We start from the raw sequence: 18,524 nt of genomic DNA, 5'->3' as shown, positions 1-18,524 counted from the left end.
TGAAGGAATAACATCGTGTAATAAAAATCAAACCCGCAAAATTATAATTTGCGTAATTACTGGTGGTAGCACCTCTTGTGAGTCCGCGCGGGTAGGTACCGCCACCCTGCCTATTTCTGCCGTGAAGCAGTAATGCGTTTCGGTTTGAAGGATGGGGCAGCCATTCTACTGTTAAAACAGACCTTACAACTCGTGTGTCGAGGTGGGTTTCGCATTTACGTTGTAGATGTCTGTGGGCTTCAGTAACCACTTAACACCAGGTAGGCTGTGAGCTCGTCCAGCCATCTAAGCAATAAAGAAAAAAAAGGGATTATATTGGCGTAGGTAACCGTTGAAACTTTTATAACGAATTTTATATTAGTGTAAACCAATAAATAGCAAGAAGTCCCTAAAACCTGGGTTGAATTTATCACACTTCGTTTGTTAGTGTGTGGGATTTTTGATTATCCAATTATTGCTTTTATTCTCTTCTGCGTGCTTATTTCATGAGTGTAAGTTTGTTATATAGAAATAGTGCGTACCGCGGTTATTGCTCTGCTCAGAGCACGTGCAAAATATCCTGGTATCTGATCGCAGCGCCACATTCTTGATCCAATCATGCTATTTCCCTTAGACGGTAAACATTTTTTTTAATTGGTTATATTTTTGGACGAACTCACGGCCCACCTGGTGTTAAATAGTATCTGGGACTCATTGACATGAACAATGTAAACACTGCCTCCCACCTTGAGACATGAGTTCTAAGTATTAGTATTACAGTAAAACGGCTGCCCCTTCTCTCAAATCAAAGCGCATTACTCCTAAACGGTAGAAATAGGCAGGCTTTTGGTAATTTCCCGTGCCAGCTCACAAGACGCCTTACCACTAGTAAAGACGTCCTATCACCAGTAAAAACGCTTTATACCACCAGTAACTAATATGTTTTAACAAAAACAAAATCTAGACCCTAAAAATCTGTAAATCAAAATTAGAAAGAAACCTACACGAACACACACTAAAAAAATCGGGTCAGCGGGTCAGGAGTTTATTGACAAAGTTACGTACAGAAGAAGTAAGTATACATATAAGATAAAGCACGAGTAATAATACGGTATATCCTGTAGAAAACCATGATTCATGGCGATTGTATAAGCTAGCGATATGACTAAGCTGCTAATCAAAATGATAACTCGATCGGAAATATAAAATTATTGGAATTAAATCTAAACATATTTCTAAAACTGTTTAAATTGATGATAAGGGATTATTTTATATTTTTAATAATGTACGTAGTTAAAAAATATATATTTACGTTTAAATAGTAAATCGAACTAACAATTCCTTTCAATTTTTTTTTAAATCTTCAAATTGATCTTCAAGTTGATATTCAGTATACTGGAGCAAAGCTCTAAAATTTTACTGTACTGTCATCGGTCTTTGATGTGTGTGAAAATTTTCAAGTTAATCGAGCTGGAAATAAAGTTTAAGGGCGGTGAAAATTATTTCATAGATTTCGTTACACAGCAACAAACATATAGGTATTATGTACTAAGCTAATAAAAGTGTGTAAGAAAGTAGAATGTATTCTCGTAATGTTGAATTTAAAAAAAAACTATTTTATGTATACACATTTTGATATGTAAAGTAGTGATGATGTGATCTGTTCACTGATCGAGCTGTTAGTGAGACCCTGCACAGCATGAGGTCCGGGTTCAAGATTCTCTGTAAAGTTGATTTAATGCGTTAATAAAATAATAAAACTGTACTTATGTTGTTCATATGACTGTTTCTTATAACACGGTAGATAATCCTCAATTGGGGCAAGGGGAACTCATTAAAATGCATAATCTATACTAATATTATAAAGCTGAAGAGTTTGTTTGTTTGAACGCGCTAATCTCAGGAACTACTGGTCCGATTTGAAAAATTCTTTCAGTGTCAGATAGCCCATTTACTGAGAAAGGTTATAGACTATATAAAATCACGCTAAGATAAGAGCAAGAATGTTTCAAAATCTGGGTTCTTTTCCATTTTGAGAGCTTCCGCTGGGGTGCGCTGCCGAAACGGTAATGTTAGACAGAATTGTTCCCCTTTAGAAGATCTAAAAAAAGTCCGCGACAGCATATGTGCATATGTTAAGGTTTAATTAACGTTTTTTATGCTGTAAAATGTAGCGTTATGCCAAAGTAACTATTCCACGCGAACGAAGTCGCGTGCAAAAGCTAGTGTATCTATATAATCGAATAATGTCCTTGGCTTGAAAGTCTTTCCTGGGTGACAGCAATACTCGTAATGTAAATATTGAAAAGATTATGAACTCACAATTATCTCATGGTTGAAGCCCAGGAAGTGAAATGAATACTAAATAGGATTATTGAATTCCCACTCACTGGCATTGCCCTGCATCCAGCCGCGGGCCATTCACCTTCGGATTCAGTCACACGCGGAAGCAGCACGGGTCCACTTACCGAACTCGATTTTATTGTTTAATTTCGGACGGCAAGGGCAAGTTCAATCATATTCAGCGAAAGTATATGTAAAAATAATTATTTTATTAAGAGAATTTTATTTTTATAAATGTACATATGTTGCTGCAATTATATTGGGTATTGTGAGTAGGGGGCATCGTAAAAGACTTGAATGGACTTTTTTATTCCTCTACCTATTCTAGTAACTTCTAAGGATTATTTTGGATTCATCGAACTAGTAGGTGAGTTTGGGACTCAAACCGGGAGTGTTGCCAACACTGACCCTAGTAAGAGCAGTGCTTCGCAGAATCTACCACCGAATCGGAAACGCGACCCACTGAGTAGATCCGGAGAGAAACTCAGTTGGCTGTGTCTATGGATTAATTTACTCGTCGAGCCCTTTCGCTCGCATGTTTGGCGAGGGCGGTGACCGGTGCTTGAGGTACATAAAAGCACCGTTAGAATGGACTATGTGGAAGAGGATATGGGAGAGAAGGGTATGAGTACGCAGATGAGGTATGATAGGTCAAAACGGAAAAAAGGACTTGTTGCGCCGACCAAACACAATAGGATAAAGGGCAGAAGAATATTGTTTTGTTGAACTTGTTTTTTTTACCAAATCTGATGATCTCTTGTACGCGACGCTATGGCTTATACAGTTTGATCACGACTACCGCAGATGGGTTAACGAATTCATACCGCCCCTGCTATTAAGCGATCACTTATAAATATAGTCATTTTCTGTATTGTACTGTCGTTCTCCCTACTGTATTGGTTTAGGCTTTCACTAGTTTAAGAATAACTAATACAATCATGTAATTATTTAATATCTAATTTAAAGATTTAGCCTTAGAGTTTTTATTGATAGAAATGTTGATTTTATCGATACATCTGTTGATTTTATTAATAGAAATGTTGATGGCCGCTGTTTGTGATTATTATCAGGTAAACAATCAACCAGATACACAATCCATTACCTATACATGTTATGATATAATAATATGATGATGATGATGATTGTTACAATAATCAAGTAACTAATAATCACCATGATAAATGCCATGCTCAATTACGCATAACTTTGATTTTTTGGAATAGTTTTATAAAATATTTTTTTTAAATAAAACTTGTTTTAACGGTAGTATATTTTATTTGTCTTCTCAGCCATAACTCGAATAGATAATTAGACTACCAGCGAATAGGTAGGAAACAAACAATATACACCCAGTAGCCACAATCACATTCAAAAATTTCGATTTCATGTTTCACGGATGACAGTATTCACGTGAAATCACATGTCTATGGACGTTGCTTAGCACTTAAGCACCATATGGGCCGTGTTCCACAGCCGATCTAAAGCTAAAAAAAAAAAATTGCAACGTATCCGCATTGGAAATTGTCCTGTTAGTTGGCACAGCGTTCAGTTATCGACAACTTATTATCTTACGAGTAGTTCACTTGTATTCGAAACAGAAAGAATATATTGAAAAAAAAAAAATTACGAATTTTAACTATATAAATAATTTTACTTATTGTGTATGACTTTCGCGGGTGGCTAACTGAACATAATATTATATTTCCTTTCGATAAATACAAATAACGTTCTTTAAGGAAAGTTATGTATTTTGCATGAAGTTTAATGGTCTAAAATATACACATAAGATCTAGGAAACGTTTATTTTAATTTAAAAAAAAATGTCCTCAGACATCACCTTATAGGGTCATTCACACATCAACTAACCGCTAAAGTCATTGTTGCAGCAAGATTGTTCAGAGCTAAGAAATAAGTACATTAAAAAATAAAGGACGCTTTGAATACTTAAAAACGGTTAATCACATTTGAAAAAAAAAAAAAACGTATTAGTGCTTGAGATTTTACATACATGCTAACATTACATACAGCTGACCTGGCAAACGTTGTTTTGCCATATAAATTATTTCTAGGAAAGATAAATAACCTATATACCGACTGCAGTGCCATCTGCTGGGCTGATTTGTGAATTTAAACCATCCAGGACGCCATCCAAATGCATACAAAAAAATCATTCATATCCGTCCAGCCGTTTAGGAGTTCAGTGACAAATACACGTACAGAAGAAATATATATAAATTTAATTTACAGCTTAATTAATGTCGAATAGCTTACGGAGCGCATCATCAGCTGAAAAAAGCTAAAAGCAGAAATATTCAGCTAATAAGCACGATCATGCCAACTAATTTATGTGTATTACCTATGATCATGCCTACGTTACCGATATTTTGACTAGGTCAGTTCTCTAGTTTTCTAACCTAAAAGGACGTTGGTCGTTATTTTAAATTAGCTGACAGAGATCCGCATTTGTCATTTCCTTTTCAGTCTTGCCTCACGAGCAAAATTCATTCCTGCTACATCCCTGCTACCGCTATGTTCTTCCTAGAGCTTTTCAAGCGATGGTTCTTGACTCGCATTATCTGTCTCTGGAATGAATTCCCCTCAATCAAGTCAACGAGCTACGCCGACTAGTTAAAATCAGGTACGCCCATCTGCCATCGAATGGGAATAGGGAATGTGCACCAAGTAATGTGTGCATGTGTGCAAGTAATGTGTACTATTTAGGAAAATGTTATCTTAGTTTGTTTCAAAGTTCATCGTTTTAATATCATGTGTACATACTTGTTATCGTTATGATAGTACTGTAAGCATTTTTTTATAATAGTTACATCTGAAACATTGAATTAAGCAATGCCATTTTGACGCAACAACTTAGATAAATTTCTAATCCTTCTTAAAATAAATTATGCACTAAAAGAACACAACAGTACCTAGTTAGCAACATTACCTATAATTTTCTGACATTGCCACACCATTTATGTTGTTAATAAGGTCGCACACAATCGTTTTGTTTGCCAATTAATAAATGCCTTCGTCATAATTTTTATATCGCTTGCAAATTTTTGATCCAATTTTATTGGCGATTTGATTTGCAATTTTGATTGGGATCAAATTCAAGACAAGACATTAAAGATGATCGGTAGAAGTTCCTTGAAAATTTTTTTTTTTTTAAAGAGCGTACCTAACGCGAATAACAAACAAAGATATATGCGAAACATTTAGAATACAGTGTTATTTTTCTATCTACAGAAAGGAGTTTTTGTTTTACTGTCCATCTGGTATTAAGTGGTTACCAGAACTTACAGATGTCGCAAACTGCCTCTATCCTACCTATCTTAAGATATGAAGTTAAAGTCTCTTACCCATTTTAAAAAGCGTGACGTTAGGAATGTCCACAATTTGTTGATTGGTATCTATGGCAGATGGACTCTGACGATGCCAGGCTGACAATGCAAGGCTTAACTATGCCAAGCCGCTGCTTGCCGAGAAGAATTTTGTGAGCCTCGTTTGTAGAAGGTTTGTAGAAGGTCAGGCCACACGCCAGGTGGGCTGTGAGCTCGTCCACCCTCTAAGCCATAAAAAAAATCAAATACAGGGAAGAATAAAGTAAGCTCAGAGGTACATAACTATCCATGAGATTCGAAATATCAAGGAATAATGTGACGTAAAATGCCGCTCTGTCGATAACTCCAAACACATGACTCCACTACACCTTAAAAGACAGTTTCACTTTACCTTCCAGACGACTCGGCTACTAAAATCCGTTCGAAATATACCACAAATCCTGTAATGAAAACAACAACCGATCTATCGTTCATACCGGTTTTCTCCTGGTATATTTTTGTTCAACAACATCTCTTATAACCGAACCGAGTCTTATTAAAACGTGTTGCTTTGAGTAATTACAATAATTAGGTATCTATTATAAGAAATCCATTTATGTATTAGACAAGATAATTTTATGTGTTTACGGTTTTTGTTCAATTAGCTATTCCGCACTGAATTAATTTTGTGAATTTGAAATGCAAAAAAATATTAATATATTATCTTATTTTGATGTAGTTGTTATTTAATCCGGTTTTGTTAATTTTTATGTTTATAGGAGCATCACGTGGTACTAGTTTACAAAATTTATAGAAATTGTTATATAAAATGTGGTATAATAGCTAAGATAGGTAGCTTTCTTTATTAATATTAGATGTCCAGGGTTGCTCACTATACACTTTTATCCAGAGCAAGACGTTGCGTACTGCTGAAAAACTAAGACACGTGAATGCCAAGAAATTCGAATCTCCCTAAGATTTCCTTATATAGAGCACGAAGGAGAAATCTGCTGCCTATTTCAGTCGTCTTGCTGCCCGAACTCAAAAAACCCAAATTGCTTTTTAAGTCAGAAGAAACAAACATTAAAATAATATTTTTTTTTATTGGTTAGATGGGTGGACGATCTCACAGCCCACCTGGTGTTTAGTGGTGACTGGAGCCCATAGACATCTACGACGTAAATGCGCCACCCACCTTGAGATATAAGTTCTAAGGTCTCAAGTATAGTTACAACGGCTGTCCCACCCTTACAATACAACTAGGTACAACGGTTATAAGAACTAAGCTAAGCTGATACTGCGTCAATATCGCAGTTGTCCTTTGACACACGTAGCCGAGGTCTCAAGGAAGGTTTTCGTAATTGCAAGTACTATACACCTTTTTGCCACTTCAAGTTACCACTACATCATTGAATCAGCTTAATATTTAAAACTAACTAAGTGGCCGACCGGAGTTTTGCCTGCGCTAACTACACTAAATATTTACGAGCATCGCTAAATAATCGGCAGCCCGTGCCGTAACCAATTAATGACACGCATAGCGCAAATGTAAATTAATAAATTAAATAATTCAGTTAACACTTGCTTGTAAGTACGTGTGTTCTGTCTTCAAGGAATTATTGTGTTATCTATATATTAATACGTGAAGCAAAAACTTTGTATCCCTTTTTACGAAAATTGCGCAGACGGAGGAGTATGAAATTTTCCACACTTATAGAGAATATAGAGAAGAAGTGCACAATGCTAATATTTTTTTTAAAATAATGCATAAAATATACATTAAATCAATAAAGAAAACATTACACACACTACATACCATGTATTTGACGCACACACGCATGCATACTATTTATTGTCAAACTTTTGTTCTTGACGTCCGTTGTCAAATTGAGAATAGATTAAATATTGTTTGTCTTTGTTAATATTTTTAGTGTAGTCTTGGCGAAATTTGTGATTATAGAAGTATAAAATACAATCATAATAGTATACAAATTTACAATTCCAATTAATTATAGTCGAATTTCGACTACTGCGGGACCTCTAGTTATTCCAAAACGTTAAAGCTTAAAATCAAAAGTACCCTACATTTCACCCCAGGTAGACAGCAATATTGTATTTGCTAATTTTTCAAAAGTTTTTTAAATAGAACAATTTAATGTATCTTTTAAAACTTGCTTATTTCGTCTCCATATATATTTCATTGCTTTAGTTGGGTAGGAGCGGTCATGGCCCACCTTATCTTACGTGCTTGAATATCGCCACCCATATTGAGACATGAGCCACCCTACCTATTTCTGCCGCGAAGCAGTAAAATACTTGACTCCTTAGAACTTATATCTCAAGGTGGGTGGCGCATTTACGTTGTAGATGTCTATGGGCTCCAGTAATCACTTAACATCGGGTGGGCTGTGAGCTCGTCCACCTATATAAGCAATAAAAAAAAAAAAAGGCTGATGACTCAAATCTGGAATACGCGTAGTTCGTCACCCCTTCAGCAAACTAGATAGTCTCATACCAACAATGTTTAATGAAAAAAATTAAAAAATATATATTTTGTGAGGACGCCACGTTAATCCAGTGGAGGAGACGATAAAGCAAGGAGCACATTGTCGGCATCGGCGCACTTCCCTCGCGTGTCGGAGGTCGCGCACTGTCCTATATAATGTGAACACGTTGCTTTACCGCTTACAACCCGACCTACTCGCACGCCGCAAACATCCACCCGCCACTCAACACATTGTACGTAAATGAAAATTAAAAGTTTACGAAACCTTCATTAAAATTGCTATCGAATCGTATCGCTTGGCAGCAGACAAGGTCGAGTTAAGTTTTGCGAAACCGTTTCCACGTTCCCGTGATCCGATTTTGATAATTAACCGAGATACGTGCTCTATTTAATCGATATCGAGCTGTTTGTACATGGCATAGTGATGCGGTATATAATTGTATAACCCCACCGACTATCGTACGTTTGGTGTTGCAGCCGGAGTGGGCAGTTTTCCAGATCGGCGTCAGTCAGTTAGCGCATCCACCGCTCGGCCATAGCGCGTGCGCACCTCAAGTGAAACTGTGTCAGTGTCCAAGCACCTAAAACACGCAACATGAATTCATACGTGAAAATCGTAAGTATATAACTATAATAATATTTTAATAAACATAATCGACATAAACCCTAAAGAAATCTATCATGTTTTTTTATGAAAATTACAAAATTTACGATGTTATTAAACTCGTGTGTACAATTAAAATGTTTTAGAATTCTTTGTCTGTTTCTGCAGTGAGTTCTTATTCTAAGTCCATCCGTGCAATTTTATATAAACTTAATCTATCAGATTAATATTTGCATAAAAAAATATGCGTTAACTATAATAACATTCTTTCGTGTAGTGTGAATTCAGGACGGACATAATTATTAAGATACTTCATTTGAAACAATGCCTTAAAATAATGGTACGACAAACAAAGACATACCGATAATTACTCCAATGTAAAACAGTTTATTTTCTCATAAAACCATGTCAAGTTTATTGATAAAAATGTCTTGATAGCAGACGGATTCGCATGGCGAAATTTTACATAATTGAATACCTGCTTACAGAATGAAATAAATTATTTAATTAGTTTCAAAATGTGTCAAAGTGTTTCAATTGTAAAGTATTACTGAAAGAGAATTGTGATAGGAAGTTGATTTGCAACAAATTGCAATAGACGAACAATTGAAACAAACCAAATTACACACAAGAAGTGAATAGACTCTTGTTACTTTGTTGTCTTAAACAAAATTGATTTGTCTCGAATTAGATTATTAATAAAACTAGGTAATTCGTTTATGAGCTTAATAATAAAAATGCATATTGAATGATTTTAATATCTTAATATCAATCTTTTTTCTGCATTTGATAAGCTTACATTTGAATATGACTTAAAGTCAAAAATTTGAAATCCTTTTCATGTTCTGTTGCATTGGGTCACAGTGGTTTTTTTTTACCAACCAAACCGGTCACGTGTCTGATTCATTATTCGATTTTGGCATTACGGATTTCCTGATCGTAAAATTTACATTCATTTTCATTGAGAACAAGTCGAGCATGATGCTTTTGTAACTGTATCTTTTCTCGACTGCATCTCTAACCAATTTTTGCCTAACTGATTCAGAAAGTCGGAAGTCTAAATTCATGCGCTTCCTATTGTCATCTGATTAAATTATTTGCGGGATGAAGATAGCAATTTCGTTGATTATAAGAAGCAGATGAGATAAGGATAATAAGTCAAGCCCGGCCCTCTTTGCTGTTTTGACTTCGATCCAGTCGCTATGAGACTTCACAGGATAGATTATCTGTCAAGCCAATCTGAAGATTTCCTGAAAATTTCATCCAAATCCTTCCAGTTGTTTTAGAGTCTATAGGGAACAACACTTCGACTTGTATGTACCTATAGATTAGTAGACCTAATCACACTCATTTGTTACTATCGGTCATTCTGTAAAGAACATCTATTTATCTATCACGATCGGATGCGTGATTAATGAACACACAAATGAGAAACATACAAACATTAAATTTTATTTATATTGTATATATAGTTAGAATGTGTACTAAAAATTACCTGGTCCAATTTTGCGAGCTCGTAAAATGCCCTACCATCAATTATGCAAATTTTACATGTTTGATTTTTATTTTATGCGATATTATTCCGTCATTACGGGCTAGGTACATATATTTTTAAAGAAATTAGTAGGTATCTGTCTACGGGATTTAAGAGAAGGCATAATCAGAAGTACATTGGCCACATCAAGATTTAGTAATTTGGGTGCGACTAAACAGGTGAAGCTCACGGCCAACACATGATTAACTAATCGAATGAAAAAAAAATGCACTAGGTAATTAATTACGCCTACTAGTAAATACCTATTTTCCAAAAAAAAACTAAACGTCCAACAATGCCAATTTCATTGCTATCAACTTTGAGACAGATCCTGCTTTAATATTGTAAATGTATTCACTATTATTAAATACGTTCTTAGCTCATCGTAAGAAGATTAATTGTTACAAATATTAATGGCAAATGTATCTAAAGCAGAGTTACGTCAGTTATCTATGCACGCAACGCGCTTCCTCGTTATGTAATGATGTGCTCGATCAGACAATTAAATAGTGATATCATTAATATGTATCTCAATACATTTAATATGTTGTCATATAAATCAACCGAAATACATTCGAACAGCTTTGAGTTTTGATTTGAAGAAGGTTCTGTATCATATTTTCTTCTACTCTTTTTTTAATTTATTCGAGAAATAGCTTTAGAGATTTCGCATTGTCAGTTAGTTTCGAATTTGATTAAAATCTTCATGATAAAACCATATCCGATAAAAAAGTTTTAGTGCACTATGTCTTAGAGTCAAGAGTATTTTGAGACTGGTTAGGTCGATTTGGATTTCTGAACCGATCGAAATAACGCGGATGACGTCGTCAAAAGCGATTATAGGTGTTTTATTATTTTCCTGAATATTTTCCTTTAGAATTAAAATGGTGTTCAAAAATACTAATGCACAGGACAAAATGATTACGTTCTACTATCACTACATTAACAATATCTTCTTCTTATAACGAAGCTTCGTTCTTAATTTTAGAGTGGGCAGAAAAGGCGAAGGAAATTGTTTGAACATATTCGAAATAGACATATATATTATTTCGTCGCTCTGTCGATGACTCTAGATTCATGACTCCATTCAACACTAGGTTTCATACTTCAGTGGTTACAAGTGATAATTGTGTCATAGAATACTTGACAGTTTATTTTAATGATTGACAATTTATCGTCTGTTAAAAAAGTACAAAACTAATATTTTAAAAGGAATATATCGTCGCTGTCAAACCAAAATCTGCTGGGTGCAATTTTAAAAACTCTATTTTGAATTAATGAGTGAAAATCATTTTCGTATAAAATTTTATATGAAGGTAAATTTTTAAGAACTTATATCAAATGAAAGCTATAGATAAATATTAAAGCTATAGATACATCACAGTTTTTTTTTATACGGTAGATAGGGCTGTGAACTATACGAAAAGGTCAAAAGTAAAAATCTCAAAAGGTGCACATAGCAGATTTTGGTTTGACAACGATGATATTCCAAAATTGAACAAAATTTGATACAGCGGATCTCCGGTACGATTTGATTAATTACGGCCAAGGTGGTGCGTGCCGAATAATGATCAGCTCATAATCGGCAGCCCGGTCCTCGTGTTCACGTTCGTATGATGAGCATCGTGACCGCGTTATGCGAAAACTGACCTTCGCCAACCGCACGTAGGTGAACGACCTGTTTCGTTAACATTGTAAAGCCCTTTGGCGTTAACGTAAGTTTAGAATGTCTGAATATTTTCACGTTCGTAAACGTATGTGTGTGTGACTGTGTTTCCGAGTGCGCTCACTTTTGTTGTTGTTGTCTTTAAACGTCAGCAGCGACCTATAAAAAAATTACCACAATATGTTTTGATAAAATTATTAGTGGTAATTAAACCATACGTTGTACAGAAAAATATGTAAGTTCAATTAGTTAGGTCACTGGTGGTAGGACCTCTTGTGAGTCCGCACGGGTAGATACCACCCTGCCTATTTTAGCCGCGAAGCAGTAACGCGTTTCACTGTAAAACTGAGACCTTAGAACTAATATCGCAAGATAGGTAGCAGCTTTTACGTTGTACATGTCTATGGGCTCTAGTAACCACTCAACACCAGGTGGTCTGTGAGCTCGTCCACCCATCTAAGCAATAAAAAAAATTCCTTTTCGAAATAATGTAATTCGTCTAATAGTACAGCGTGCCCGATATAATGACGTTTTAATAAAACAAATCATGTGTTTAGTGTTGTAACAAAATTGTGTAATACCGAAAGTTCGATCGATTCATATTTTATACGAAGAAAGTGAAATTGTTGATTGTATGTTAATAAGGATTATCGTTTTTATTATCGTTAAGAGAATATGATGAAAAAAGGTTTTGAGGAATCAGTATCGAAATTTCTTATAGTCTGGCATTAATATTGTTAAGATAGGAATGGGATTCTAGAGACTGCTGTCTTAGGCTATAGCGTCATACGTAACGTGACCATATATATTTTTACTCAAAACGGGGCGTTGCTTTACTTGGGACAATTGACAGGTACATAATGGAAAAAAACAGTACTTTTTCAAAGTTATTATTCGGAAAAGTTAGCTTGAAAATTACGAATTAAAGAACATAATATATACTTAAGATGTTTATGTTCCAGAGTTCATTTCGGGGACACGGGGACTCGTAATTATAAAAAGGGACAGTCCCGCTTTGAAGTCATCGTGGCCGAAAGGATAAGACATCCGGTGCATTCGTATCGAGCGATGCACCGGTGTTCGAATCTCGCTGGCGGGTACCAATTTTTCTAATGAAATACGTACTCAACAAATGTTCACGATTGACTTCTACGGTGAAGGAATAACATCGTGCAATAAAAATGAAACCCGCAAAATTATAATTTGCGTAATAACTGGTGGTAGGACCTCTTGTGAGTCCGCACGGGTGGGTACCACCGCCCCGCCTGTTTCTGCCGTGAAGCAGTGATGCGTTTCGGTTTGAAGGGTGGGGTAGCCGTTGTGACAATACTGAGACCTTAGAACTATATCTCAAAGTGTGTGGCGCATTTACGTTGTAGATGTCTATGGGCTCCAGTAACCACTTAACACCAGGTGGGCTGTGAGCATGTCCACACAACTAAGAAAAAAAAAAAAAAAAAAAAAAACTGGACCTCTTGTCACGTTACATACGTAACAATGGGCATATGTATTAGTTATTTAATCATTACCTCATCGCTAAATTGCAAAATATTCTAACTTACTTATTCGTGAATGACATTAAGTTTATTTTCGATTCTAAAGTGGACTTGAAATTAACATCACTATAAAAATTTTCTCCATTTTTACCACTAATATCCATAAATATCTAGATTAGTTTATAATCGATTCTGCATCGTTTTTAAAATATTCTAGAAGTCGTTACGTTTTTCGTACAATATAATTATGCTATCAATTCTTTTATTTAAAAACAAGTAACATTTTAGTGTTCTCTAACATCCTCTTCGAAGGTTGCTTTATAAAATTGGTGTTAAATTATTGTTTACACTCACGATGGCTACGAGTGCTATTTTAAAATATTTATCTTCATTTGACATTTGAACTAGATTAACAAATGCCAATTAGCATTTGGCAATAATTTTATTTAACGAAGACGATTACATTTGCGATTTGCTTTCATTGATTAGTGATTAATTGCTTTTATCGTAATTAACGTGGCGCGGATTTATGAAATTAGAACTTGCTTATTTCTGTTAACGAATCGAATTTGTAAAATCAGTGCAATGTCCGATTTTTTTGAAGATATGTTTTATTAAGTTTTCTACAATTTATGTTCGACCTCAGAGTACATCGACACTAGCAAGCCTTCAAAACAATTGCCACCTTGACGACAGCTTCATGTAATTGTGGATTGTTAAAATTTCCATTGTGGATGACCAGACTTCCTTTACGATTCAAGTATTTCGGCCTCTGACTCGTAAACGAGTCAAGGTGAATCTAAACGTATACTTTGTGTAGTTTTAATGCCTATTGAGGCCTTGTCATTGTATTTATTTACATAATCGATGACCTCGCATACGATCTGCAGTTTGTTTTTATTGCACAGGTGGGTGGACGATCTCACGGCGATCTTGATGTTAAATCGTTGCCGGAGCCCATGGACATCTAGAACATAAAAGCTGCCACCTATCTTGCGATATCCGTTCTAAGGTCTCAGTTTTTACATTACAACGACAGTATAGTTCTAACCGAAACGCATTACTGCTTCACGGCAGAAATAGGCAGATTAGTACCTACGTTACTACCGTCATTACCATTGTTTTCACCCAACTTCACTTTGATGCTTACATTCAAATGATTCGGTAACGCGAATATGTATTACATGTGTCGATTAGAAGCTTACAGGTGCTATGATTTCCTTTGTGAATAATGTTTTCTGCATTTGGGGCTATTCACTATCCTTCCATTTCGAATTAGCATTCCATTTGTTTACAAATCAAACTTGTTTATTCGTCAACAAACAAATTTCTGTAACCGTTCTCTCTCTCTCGGTGATACAATCAGTGCTTAGTTGGTATTCTCGTCGAGAGAAAAATGTGAGTTTCTTCAAAATTTATTCGCAAGTCGATCGACGCAATCGGACAGTACATATTTTGATCGTAATCCCATGCGAAATATTTGAGAATTTCTTATATAAAACGAGAGTATAAGTAGAGAATTTTTTTAATAATACGTAACAAATTACGTGTGTCCGAGAAGTGAGAGCTCGATATTATTTTTTGATCGTTTCGAATTAAGGATCCACGACAGGTTTTAACGTTTGCTATGTCACGTGATTAAGGTTTATTTTCATTTCATCTAAGGCTCCCCGCGCGCTAGGCAGCCTGGCTTTTGCCTGCAGGCCTGTTTTGCGTTTTTTTACGAGATAAAATCGCTCGACGAAAGGATCATCGTCGATTGGCTGCTATAACTGGCTGCTCAAATATTTTGGTTGCCACAGCCTAGCCATGCTGCCTAGTGCGCGGAAAGCCTAAAATGCACAGAGGCGAAGTCTTAAATTCCATTGTATAATGATTTATCAAACTTTTTAGTACATATATTATTATGTATTATTAAAAAAAATTACATTTCTATATACTATGTTAAGCAATGCTATATAATAATAATAATAATATATTGGGTATATGAAACTGTATCTTTTTTTAGTATCAATATAGCTTAGATGAGCGAACGAGCTCACGAGATACTTGACGTAAAGTGCGGAGCCCGTAGGTACACTGAGACATGAGACCGAAGTTTCGACTTTATTTAATATATTTGCGGTAGGCAGCGGCTTGGCTCTGCCCCTGGCATTGCTGAAGTCCATGGGCGACGGTAACCACTCACAATCAGGTGGGCCGTATGCTCACCTGCCTAAAAGGGCAATAAAAAAAGCTGCTGTTTTTTGGAGAAATAGGCAAGTTGATGCTATTATGTAGTACGGATTTACAAAAATGCCTTAACATCAGTACCTAACTGGCCGGAAATTTAAGAATTTCTTAATACTTTAAAATTATTTGGCCTAATTCTTCAAAGTTAATAGTTTTGTTTGTTTACAAGTTTTAGTTTATGAAAGTAGATCGTCTAAAGTTTAATTGGGTTATTATATTGCTTCACATAACTCTCGAACCACACGACTAGCGCTGAACAGTACCTTAACGTTTGTTTTTCTCCATAACGGTTACAAAAAAAAAAAACATGTCTTTATTTATATCACATATACATCTCGGCACATGTCGGAAGGCGGAAGTTCATAAGCGACCGGTCCGACGCGGGCCGGGCCGGTCATGACATGTATGATGTAGGGCCACCATATTTTTTTTTATATATCCAATTAAGACACATCGTTTTCTTTTTATGTTAACTGACGTTGTTCTCATTGGAATGTATTAAAAAACAATAAATCGAGAAAGAGTATAGTTTTAAAACTATATTAGAAATGGCATCGAAAAAGATTCTAATAAAATAAATTCATACGTAAAGATCGCATTAAATCGATAAAGTTTGGTTACCCTGGTACGTATGTACTTGCGTACGCGCAGAGTGCTACGCTTCCCGCTGTGCATGTACGTACTTCCATTCATGGATGTTAAGCTTTTTACAACACTGGATGTGGTCATGATCGCAGCGGGCTTATTCAAAGAATTTCATATTCATGTAAATTAGTTACAGTGGGATTTTTCACGTTTTGTTGAAACTTCAAGATACGAAAGGAAAACCTAATCATCTGCCCCTCAAACAATTTTTACATTTCTCCTAATAAATTTAGAGAAATCGCTTCTAAACAATCAAGTATTCACTCTTCTACCTTACTATCCCAATCTTGCCTTTACTAACTTCTGCGGCAAACCAATTGAGCGTTTTAGTGCGAAGAAATAATACGAACGACTACGACACTTAGTTTTGTCCGTGGCCTCGTTTGTCTGTATTTATCACTAAATAAATACCCTATTTAAAAAGATAAATGTCATAAATTAAAAAAAAATATTTTAAAAATTTTTTAAAAATAACTATAGACTCCAGAATCGAAATTAAAAACCGCTAGTTTTAAAACCTTGGTTTAAAATGATGTAACAAGCTGTGAATGTTTATGCAATTTCGAACGTATCGTTTTTAACGTTATCATGTGATTTTACGCTGAGTTCATTGTTCGTTTATTTGGTAGCTTTTCACTCATTTAATGTTAATGCTTGAGGCGAGACAAGTGAAATCGGATGCTTTATTTACGACGGCGACAATCTATCATTAGTTTTCGTAAAATTATAATGAGATTGCCTTTGAATATTAATGTTAATCATTCGTTATAATTTAAATTGTTCAGTGCTGGATATGATAAACTGCTAGCAGTATTTTATAGGGTCTTCGCGACTTTTATATATAGTTATGAAGTCTATTACAGTGTAATTATGTTATGGTATTATGCTATTGGTAATTGGAAAATATTTCTTAAACATAAGCCAGAAATTTGTTTGTTGAGGATTAGGAATTCGTCGTTACATTAATTTCTTTACATTCATCAGTAAATCTGCTTATGCTTATTTAAAGAAATTAATGTTGAGAAATAATGTTTGGCGTGACAATATTAGAAAATTTATGGTAACAATACAGTTGAGTCCATAAAAATTTGATCACACAAAAAATATCAAAAAAGAAAACCGGCTTCAACAAAATAAAATGAGCATATCATATGATATACCACTATCATATACCAATTTCATATTATATGTAAACGATATATTTTGATATGTATTTGTTTTGTGTATGTATTTTCTTTAATTATTTATTGTTAATAGTACATCGAAACGTACTTGCTCTATCTTCAGAATTTCCGTAAATTAAACGGTAGCTTATATACTGGTGGTAGGACCTCTTGTGAGTCCGCACGGGTAGGTACCACCGCCCCGTTTATTTCTGCCGTGAAGCAGTAATGCGTTTCGGTTTGAAGGGTGGGGCAGCCGTTGTGACTATACTGAGACCTTAGAACTTATATCTCAAGGTGTGTGGCGCATTTACGTTGTAGATGTCTATGGGCTTCAGTAACCACTTAACACCAGGTGGGCTGTGAGCTCGTTCACACGTTTAAGCAATAAAAAAAAAGCCTGGAAAAGATCGCTTAAAAACGTTCTCAAGTTCTGAACGAATTGAGAATCTTCTCGTTTTTTTAAAGTCGGTTAAAACACTTAAACTTAGACGGCAGCTTTAAAGCTCTTTCGCTGAGTGTAGGCAATTTTATCAGTACATTGTTGCAATGTAACTTTCAATTGCTTTATAACTGTTATGTTTCGATTTGTCTAGGCGTGGCATTGCGTTGTCGATCGTGGTCACTTCGATCACAGTGGACTTGTGCGACCTTGTGTGTAGGTGACAGCTAAAACTATGCTGTCTTACACGATGTTCTAACGGGAAAACACTCCCGAAAACACTATATTACGTTACGAATATAATATGATGCAAACATGATACGGGTGAAGGTCGAATGTAACTAATGCTAGACGCGTGTTTCTATTCATTTATTGCTCTCAAATCTGAATAGACACAGTCTACTGAGTTTCTCGTCGGATCTTCTCAGTGGGTCGCGTTTCCGATCCATCGGTAGATTCTGCGAAGCACTGCTCTTGTTATAGCTAGTATTTACTGGTGGTAGGTCCTCTTGTGAGTCCGCGTAGGTAGGTACCACCACCCTGTTTATTTCTGCCGTGAAGCAGTAATGCGTTTCGGTTTGAAGAGTGGGGCAG

The 18,524-nt window shown here is 35.5% G+C and overlaps 1 protein-coding gene and 1 long non-coding RNA gene across 4 annotated transcripts in view; one reads left to right on the top strand and one right to left on the bottom strand.

Moving 5' to 3' along the window:
• Positions 1 to 1,008: 1,008 nt before the first annotated feature.
• On the bottom strand, positions 1,009 to 2,823 carry LOC134199826 (uncharacterized). Of its 2 annotated transcripts, none has more exons than XR_009974467.1 (2): positions 2,370 to 2,823; positions 1,009 to 1,701 (listed from the first exon to the last, which is right to left on the bottom strand). It is a non-coding gene; the product is annotated as an uncharacterized LOC134199826 (long non-coding RNA). The 2 variants fall into 2 exon arrangements; XR_009974468.1 differs by having other exon boundaries at positions 1,009 to 1,449.
• Positions 2,824 to 7,686: 4,863 nt separating this feature from the next.
• LOC101739417 (uncharacterized) overlaps positions 7,687 to 18,524 on the top strand; it is a 45,105-nt gene continuing 34,267 nt past the window's right edge. The window contains exons 1-2 of one of the 2 annotated variants that reach the window (XM_062671396.1): positions 7,687 to 7,739; positions 8,626 to 8,764. In XM_062671396.1, coding sequence (XP_062527380.1) covers positions 8,744 to 8,764 — 21 coding nt within the window. In that variant the 5' untranslated portion in view covers positions 7,687 to 7,739; positions 8,626 to 8,743. Of the gene's footprint in view, positions 7,740 to 8,243; positions 8,382 to 8,625; positions 8,765 to 18,524 lie in introns of those variants that run through there. The other variant, XM_004929409.5, reaches the window with a different exon arrangement.

Source organism: Bombyx mori, chromosome 12 (genome assembly GCF_030269925.1).
Source record: "Bombyx mori chromosome 12, ASM3026992v2".
Taxonomy (NCBI): Eukaryota; Metazoa; Arthropoda; class Insecta; order Lepidoptera; family Bombycidae; genus Bombyx; species Bombyx mori.
Note: the sequence above shows the minus strand (reverse complement) of the source record. Positions and strands in the feature narration are given on the sequence as shown.